The sequence below is a fragment of the Coregonus lavaretus genome, assembly GCF_964263955.1.
Source record: "Coregonus lavaretus genome assembly, contig: HAP1_SCAFFOLD_1026, whole genome shotgun sequence".
Lineage (NCBI taxonomy): Eukaryota > Metazoa > Chordata > Actinopteri > Salmoniformes > Salmonidae > Coregonus > Coregonus lavaretus.
The window spans coordinates 128,041-137,468 of NW_028167062.1; the positions used below are offsets into that span (position 1 = coordinate 128,041).

Here is a 9,428-nt window from a genome sequence, read left to right on the forward strand (position 1 = left end):
AGTGTGTCCAGTGTTTGTGTTTGTCCAGTGTGTGTGTTTGTGTGTGTTTAGTGTGTGTGTGTGTCTGTCCAGTGTGTGTGTGTGTCCAGTGTGTGTGTGTGTGTTCAATGTGTGTGTGTGTCCAGTCTGTGTGTGTGTGTGTCCAGTGTGTGTCCAGTATGTGTGTCCAGTGTGTGTCTGTCCAGTGTGTGTGTCCAGTGTGTGTGTGTGTGTGTGTCAGTGTTACCATGGTTATTATTTACAGGGACACTGAGGAGTCACCATACAAAACATGAAACCCTGGATAGAGGGACTCAGTGAATGTGGAGTGGAATGTGTTCAGGTGGGTCAGTGTGTCAGAGGAGACTCTGTAGAAGGACAGAGTGCCGGCTGGCCAGTCCAGATACACTCCTACTCTGTGGGAGCTGGAGGAGGGGACGTCTATGGTAGTGGACTTATTATTGTGCCTGGCAGAGTAACTGTTGTCAGAGCAGATCAGACTCCAGGACTTGTCATTCCATCCAAGCCAACAGTCATCACCCCCTCCTTTCCTGCTGATTCCTTTATATGCCACTCCTATATCAGCCCCTCTCCCACTCCACTCTACCTCCCAGTAACAGCGCCCAGTCAGACCCTCTCTACACAGCACCTGTCTCCAGACCTCAAATCTCTCTGGGTGATCAGGATACGGCTGCTTCTCTCTCCTCCGTGTCACCTTTCTGTTCTCCTCAGACAGAGAGAGGAATCTGTTTACTGTGTTTAGGTCCAGTGTGAGATCACAGACATCTGATGGATGAAACCAGACACAATATTAGAAATCATCATCATTCACATTAGAATGTTAACTCACTTTTCACTAATTCATTTAATGTAGATGTTTCTAGGTATCAAAAGGAGAAGTTAAGGTAACTTGAGATTTGTTGAATGATCATATGTTATACTGTATGGTAATATAAAACACACTTATTCCCATTAATTACACACACACACACACCCTGAACACACACACACACATTTCTAAAGTCACACGAACACGCCAAACACAGACACACACACACACACACACACATTGTCAAATCAACTCTTTGTAAACTTTGGTGTCCCTGATTTCTGCTTCTGTAGAACTACAGCTGATATTTAATATGACCAAGTAAGTAATGATGGTGGTCTTTGACTTTGACTTCACTTGAATTAAGACTTATTCTTAGTCATATTCTTCACAGCAGTCAACACTCACATTTTCTAAGTCCAGGTTTCATTGTGTTCTCTCCACCATGTTCCACACTGTAGCGGTAAGCAGAAGAACAGACAGTCATTGAGGGATACACCTGAACTCACACACACACAACACACAACACACACACACACACACACACACACACACACACACGGTCAGCACACAACTTAGTCCAAGTGGTGGTCAGAATGATTGTCTAAACTAGCTTGATAACTCGATCATGTCTGATATGAACATTGACATAAACCCTCTACATACTTGAGTTTCTCCAGTCTGCAGTGTGGATCCTCCAGTCCAGCAGAGAGCAGTCTGACTCCTGAGTCTCCTGGGTGATTGTAGCTCAGGTCCAGCTCTCTCAGGTGTGAGGGGTTTGACTTCAGAGCTGAGACCAGAGCAGCACAGCCTTCCTCTGTGACTAGACAGCCTGACAGCCTGCAAAGAGTCAAATCATATTAAAATCACACTGCTATTCTTTGGTGTGAAAATATATTCTTTCAACAATTTCAGATACATCAGAGTCCTGAATCCTGCCATATCTATTCATATATGTATATATACAGTACCAGTCAAAAGTTTGGACACAACTACACATTCAAGGGTTTTTCTTTATTTTTACTATTTTTTACATTGTAGAATAATAGTGAAGACATCAAAACTATGAAATAACACATATGGAATCATGTAGTAACCAAAAAAGTGTTAAATTAATCCAAATATATTTTATATTTGAGATTCTTCAAACAGCCACCCTTTGCCTTGATGACAGCATTGCACATTCTTGGCATTCTCTCAACCAGCTTCATGAGGTAGTCACCTGGAATGCATTTCAATTAACAGGTGTGCCTTCTTAAAAGTTAATTTGTTGAATTTATTTCCTTCTTAATGTGTTTGAGCCAATCAGTTGTGTTGTGACAAGGTAGGGGGGTATACAGAAGATACCCCTATTTGGTAAAAGACCAAGTCCATATTATGGCAAGAACAGCTCAAATAAGCAAAGAGAAATAACAGTCCATCATTACTTTAAGACATGACGGCCAGTCAATATGGAACATTTCAACAACTATGAAAGTTTCTTCAAGTGCAGTCGCAAAAAACATCAAGCGCTATGATGAAACTGGCTCTCATGAGGACCGCCACAGGAATGGAAGACCCAAAGTTACCTCTGCTGCAGAGGATAAGTTCATCAGAGTTACCAGCCTCAGAAATTGCAGCCCAAATAAATTCTTCACAGAGTTCAAGTCACATCTCAACATCAACTGTTCAGAGGGGACAGTGTGAATCAGGCTTTCATGGTTGAATTGCTGCAAAGAAACCACTACTAAAGGACACCAATAAGAAGAAGAGACCTGCTTGGGCCAAGAAACACGAGCAATGGACATTACACAGGTGGACATTTGTCCTTTGGCCTGGAGTCCAAATTTGAGATTTTTGGTTCCAACCGCCGTGTCTTTGTGAGAAGCGGTGTGGGTGAACGGATGATCTCGGCATGTGTAGTTCCCACCGTAAAGCATGGAGGAGGAGGTGTTATGGTGTGGGGGTGCTTTGCTGGTGACACTGTCTGTGATTTATTTAGAATTCAAGGCACACTTAACCAGCATGGCTACCACAGCATTCTGCAGCGATACGCCATCCCATCTAATTTGGGCTTAGTGGGACTATCATTTGTTTTTCAACAGGACAATGACCCAACAGACTTCTAGACTGTGTAAGGAGAGGGATTGAGTGCTGCATCAGATGACCTGGCCTCCATAATCACCCGACCTCAACCCAATTGAGATGGTTTGGGATGAGTCGGACGGCAGAGTGAAGGAAAAGCAGCCAACAAGTGCTCAGTATATGTGGGAACTGCATTCCAGGTGAAGCTGGTTAAGAGAATGCCAAGAGTGTGCAAAGCTGTCATCAAGACAAAGGGTGGCTATTTGAAGAATTTCAAATATAAAATATATTTTCATTTGTTTAACACTTTTTTGGTTACTACATTATTCCATATTTGTTATTCCATAGTTTTGATGTCTTCACTGTTATTCTACAATGGAAAAAATAAAGACAAACCCTTGAATGAGTATGTGTTTCGAAACTTTTGACTGGTACTGTAATACATGAATTAATGTATCATTATTAACAGTAGATAACATGTTTCTAAACACTACTAAATTAATCCTTGTGTGTGTGTGTGTGTGTGTCCAATGAGTGTGTGTTCATTGAGTGATACAGGAATACTGACCTCAGAGTCTCCAGTTTACAGTGGGGATTCCCCAGTCCAGCAGAGAGCAGCTCCACTCCTGAATCCTTCAGGTCATTGTTACTCAGATCCAGCTCTCTCAGGTGTGAGGGGTTTGACTTCAGAGCTGAGACCAGAGAAGCACAGCCTTCCTCTGTGACTCCACAGCCTGACAGCCTGACAGAGAGATCATCATGATTCACAAACACACTGTTAATTTAACACCAGTAGTGTAGAAGGACAATGGCAGATGCATTTGGTTTATTCTCTTAAACAACATATAGATTCATCTTCCATCTCCTAGAATTGTATGGTCATATTGTTATACTAATGTGAACATCAATGCATTGATTCAATATGTTATTCAATATTACATATTTTTCTCTAAACTGAATATTTCTTCCTGATGATTAGTACTTAAATGTCATTTTATGTACTCACAGAGCAGATCTGGAGGCTTTGACCACTGGCAGCAGCCTCAGAAGACCTTCCTCTGATCTGGAGTATTTCTTCAGGTCAAACACATCCAGCTCCTTTTCTGAAGTCAGCAACACAAAGACCAGAGCTGACCACTGTGCAGGTGACAGTATGGCTCCTGAGAGACTTCCTGATCTCAGGTAGCTTTGGATCTCCTCCACTAGAGAATGGTCATTCAGTTCATTCAGACAGTGGAACAGATTGATGCACCTCTCTGGAGAGGGATTCTCCCTGATCTTCTCCTTGATGTACTTGACTGTTTCTTCATGGCTCTGTGAGCTGCTTCTTGTCTTTGTCAGCAGACCTCGTAAGTGCTTCTGATTGGACTCCAGTGAGAGGCCCAGAAGGAAGCGGAGGAAAAGGTCCAGGTTTCCTGTCTCACTTTGTAAGGCTTTATCCACAGCACTCTTGTAGACAGTAACTTCAGTAACTTGCGGTTCGGCCATTAGATTCTCATTGTTGTTGATGAATGAGAGGAACACATATACAGCAGCCAGAAACTCCTGAATGCTCAGATGCACGAAGCAGTACACCTTGTCCTGGTACAGCACACATTCCTCTTTAAAGATCTGTGTGCACAATCCTGAGTACACTGAGGCTTCATTGACATCAATGCCAGCCTCTTTCAGGTCTTCTTCATAGAAAATCAGATTGCCCTTCACAAGCTGTTGAAAAGCCAGTTTTCCCAGTGACAGAATGCTCTCTTTATTCCAGTGTGGACCTGTCTCTTCTTTCCCAAGATACTTTTCATTCTTCTGTTTGGTATGAAACTCCACAAGGTGTGAGTACATCTCAGTCAGAGTCTTGGGCATCTCTTCTCTCTGGTCTGTACTCAACATGTGTTCAAGGACTGTTGCAGAAATCCAACAGAAGACTGGAATGTGGCACATGATGTGGAGGCTCCTTGATGCCTTTATGTGTGAGATGATTCTGCTGGCCAGGTCCTCATCACTGAATCTCTTCTTGAAGTACTCCTCCTTCTGTGGGTCATTGAACCCTCGTACCTCTGTCACCTGGTCAACACACCCTGAAGGGATCTGATTGGCTGCTGCAGGTCGGGTAGTTATCCAGAGGAGAGCAGAGGGAAGCAGATTTCCCTTGATGAGATTTGTCAGCAGAACATCCACTGAGGTTGACTCTGTGGCGTCACAACAGATCTTGTTCTTCTGGAAGTCTAGGGGCAGTCGGCACTCATCCAGACCATCAAAGATGAACAGAACTTTGTACTTGTCGTAGTTGGAGATTCTTGATTCTTTGGTTTCCATTGAGAAGTGATTGAGAAGTTCAATCAAAGTATGTTTTTCCCTTTTCATCAAATTCAGCTCCCGAAAAGGGAATGAAAATACAAATTGGACATCCTGATTTGCTTTTCCTTCAGCCCAGTCCAGAATGAACTTCTGCACAGAGACTGTTTTTCCAATGCCAGCGACTCCCTTTGTCAGCACAGTTCTGATAGGTTTGTTTTGTCCAGTTAAGGGTTTGAAGATGTCGTTACATTTGATTGCAGTCTCTGGTCTTGCTTGTTTCCTGGTTGTTGTCTCAATCTGTCTCAGCTCATGTTCATTATTGACCTCTCCTGTTCCACCCTCTGTGATGTAGAGCTCTGTGTAGATCTTATTGAGAAGTGTTGGGTTTCCTTGTTTAGCGATCCCCTCAAATACACATTGAAACTTCTTCTTTAGATTAGATTTGAGTTGACGTTGGCAAATCACAGCAAGCTCATCTGAATGAAGAAATAACACAGAGGATATTAATATTACGTCTGATTTAAAGCCTACAGTATTCTAGGACTGTTATAACATTTTAAATTATAATAATTATTTCGCTCAACTGACTGTATAAATGTTTTCATAATGCATTACAGACTGGTGTGAGTATATTCTCTCTCTCTCTCTCTCTCTCTCTCTCTCTCTCTCTCTCTCTCTCTCTCTCTCTCTCTCTCTCTCTCTCTCTCTCTCTCTCTCTCTCTCTCTCTCTCTCTCTCTCTCTCTCTCTCTCTCTCTCTCTCTCTCTCTCTCTCTCTCTCTCCTCTGTCTAAATGAATCAACACAAGACATCCCTGCTGCTACTTGATGAGGTCACTAGGTGTTGTGTTAAGGCTGCTACAATATCATTTAGTTACACAGCTACTTTAGCTGTACTTTAGCTACAGCTTTTAAATGTTCTAAAACAGCATTCAACATAAGGCAGACAGCTCTTACTTTTCTCCAGTGTGTCAGCAAGCTCCTTCTGGTTCATTTTCCTCAGGACGTGCAGTGTGATCTTCAGAGCCCCCTCTCTGGCACTGCTCTCCTGCTTCTCATCTTCAGCATCCACCACTTCCTTATCCTGCTTCTGACTCTCAAAGCCTTCTGGGAGTTCTGAACTAAGAATCCTCTTGAACATCTTCAGCTCGTTCTTCACAAATGTCATAATATTCTCTTCAAGCAACTGAAATAAATCAAGTAAATAAGTTAAGCAAGAGACTAAATGCTTTCTCATTAACACATGAATGAATGATTGACAGATCAACTTTACTTGAGGTAAACAAAAACAAATGTACATAACAGGACCACATACACTGAAAATGGAGGCCAGGTCTGTTTGATGACTCTGGGAAGACTGACCACTGAGTATCTCTGACTCTGATCTCTCCTGTTGGTTTCTGTGGACAAAACATGAGATTACATTTCCTCATCCAGGGAGTACACACACACACACACACACACACACACACACACACACACACACACACACACACACACTGACCATGACCCATGAGTTCTTCTTACCTTTGTTCACTAGAAAAGTCTCCCTCTCTAAAGTTTAGAGGAGGTTCCATAGACCAGTCACTCTTCATGGACACACAGCTGGGTACAGGGGAGGCTGGTCTCTCCTGCTTGATTGGACTTCAACACAACAGAGACAAACATTACATCTCTCATCTACTCTGAGCTCAGATGGGGAAACATAAGAAGAGTTTCATTCCAAAACGCTATATATCCATTTTCAGAAATGTTGGTAAATTAGCTTCTATTGTTTAAAGAAATTATGAAAGAGATTGGTGTGTTTTTTCACTAGCTAATCATGGCATGGGGTTGTTCAATGACAGACATGTGTTTGATTAAAATCTATCACTTAATGGCTTGATTTAAGAGAGACAAATGTTTTTTTTGCAAAATGCTATATATCTGCCTCACTCTCAGAGAAATAAGTAGTACTGCTAGATTTGTAGAACAGCCAAGTGCGTCGTTAGATGCTTTTTTGCCCTCCGTGTGACTTTATACACAGAAGATCTCCGCTAAACATAGAATCACATGATTTATCCGTCTCTTTTTGCCCACCGATAAATTCAGAAGAAAGTTGACTTGAATTGATTCAAACAAGTGATGTATAAAATGATGCTTCAAATGAAAACCGAGATGACTGTATTAAAATATAAACAGTAGGCTATAGGCCTATTTCAATCATATTGAAATATATTCAATGTTCAATATATTTAGTTCTATTTTGCTACTTGTAGACTACGGTCTGTAATTTGTCTCAATATATTTCATGATGTGTAGCCTAACATGTGAACAATGATGTGCCAAATCTGTGATTTAGTGCATTTGTATTGTGTAAGCATTAGAATAAACTACCTCAATATTTGCAGCCGTAGGTAGTAATATCTTTCTAGAAGCTGATCTGTGGTCAGTATTGTGAAATAATTATAATGTTATGGAAAGATTTGAATGGACAAAACTGATCCGAGAGCAGCGCTCCCCTTCTTTCGATCCTATCAGTGTCGATACATGCTCCACCGGACGTGACTGATCCAGTTTCTGCTGGTCTGCCTGCGGATATGGAACTCTGACCTGTTCAACGGACGTGCAACCTTGTACCGAACCTGCTGTTTCGACCCTCTCTCTCTCTCTATATCACACCTGCTGTCTCGACCTCTGAATGCTTGGCTATGAACAGCCAACTGACATTTACTCCTGAGGTGCTGACGTGTTGCACCGTCTTTAACCACAGTGATTATTATTTGACCTTGCTGGTCATCTATGAACATTTGAAAATCTTGAAGAACGATCTGGCCTTAATGGCCATGTACTGTTCTAATCTCCCCCCAGCACAGCCAGAAGAGGACTGGCCTCCCCTCAGAGCCTGGTTCCTCTCTAGGTTTCTTCCTAGGTTCCTGCCTTTCTAGGGAGTTTTTCCTAGCCACCGTGCTTCTACATCTGCATTGCTTGCTCTTTGGGGTTTTAGACTGGGTTTCTATATAAGCACTTTGTGACAACTGCTGATGTAAAAAATTTATTCTGGGAATGCATATGAAGCAAACCAGGCCAGGGTTTGGGGTTTAAGAAGTCAATGAGAGGTAAAAATGACTTCCTTAGTTGTTAATTTTGAAAATGTTCTGTCTTAAGTAGTTTAACAAATGGACACATTTTCATGTTAGTCATAAACAACTTTATATCGAAGGAGTGCCTTTGATTTGACGGCCTGCACATGTGCAGTTCGGCACAAGACGACCATTAGACCCAATGACGTATTTCTGCGCATGAGCTTCAAATGAAATCAAATTGTATTTCTCACATGCGCCGAATACAACAGTGGTACACTTTACCGTGAAATGCTTACTTACGAGCCCTTTCCCAACAATGCAGAGTTAAAAAGCCACAAAAATTATCTAATTAAAAAAGGAAATAGTAACATAATAAAATAACAATAAGGTAGTTGAGGTAATTTAGGAAATATGTACGTAGGGGTAAAATGACTAGGCAATCAGGATAGAGATTACATCTCCTCATCCAGGGAGTGCACACACTCACTGACACACACACACACACACACACACACTCACTGACAGACACACACACACACACACACACACACACACACACACAGGGTATGTTGTGTTTGTTTAATATTGTTTCAGGACTATGAAAATGGAAAAAAGGTTTAGCCTATGGATTATGAAAACAACAAAAATAAATGGTAAAATGGGAGAGGAGAAATGACTAGAGACAGTGTTGTTTAACTCACTGACCATGACCCATGAGTTCTTCTTACCTTTGTTCACTAGAAAAGTCTCCCTCTCTGAACTCTATAGGACGACCCATAGACTTGTCACTCTTCATGGACACACAGCTGGGTACAGGGGAGGCTGGTCTCTCCTGCTTGATTGGGCTTCAACACAACAGAGACAAACATTACATCTCTCATCTACTCTGAGCTCAGATGGGGAAACATAAGAAGAGTTTCATTCTAAAACGCTATATATCCATTTTCAGAAATGTACAGGGGAGGCAACAAATATCACCCCATTATACCCATTTGGTTTGTAACTCAGTGAACCTCAGTGAATCACCCCATTATACCCATTAGGTTTGTAACTCAGTGAACCTGCGCAGCATTCGCTCAATTTGATGCCTACGAACGAAGACTTCGATGCATATCAAATTATCAAATTACCCAGCAGCCTTTTAGAAACAACAAGTCCTCAAAGAAAAGGTTATTTCTTAATTAAAAAATGTCTTCTGGCTGTTT

The 9,428-nt window shown here is 41.7% G+C and overlaps 1 protein-coding gene across 1 annotated transcript; it reads right to left on the reverse strand.

The window, feature by feature from the left end:
- Positions 1-238: 238 nt before the first annotated feature.
- On the reverse strand, positions 239-9,019 carry LOC311113933 (NLR family CARD domain-containing protein 3-like; the record flags this gene model as incomplete). Its single annotated transcript, XM_084189207.1, has 9 exons — positions 239-765; positions 1,217-1,263; positions 1,475-1,648; positions 3,441-3,614; positions 3,879-5,637; positions 6,116-6,344; positions 6,474-6,558; positions 6,686-6,802; positions 8,952-9,019. 9 exons carry the CDS (start codon positions 9,017-9,019, stop codon positions 239-241), a joined length of 3,180 nt encoding a protein of 1,059 aa, XP_084045333.1.
- Positions 9,020-9,428: the final 409 nt, after the last annotated feature.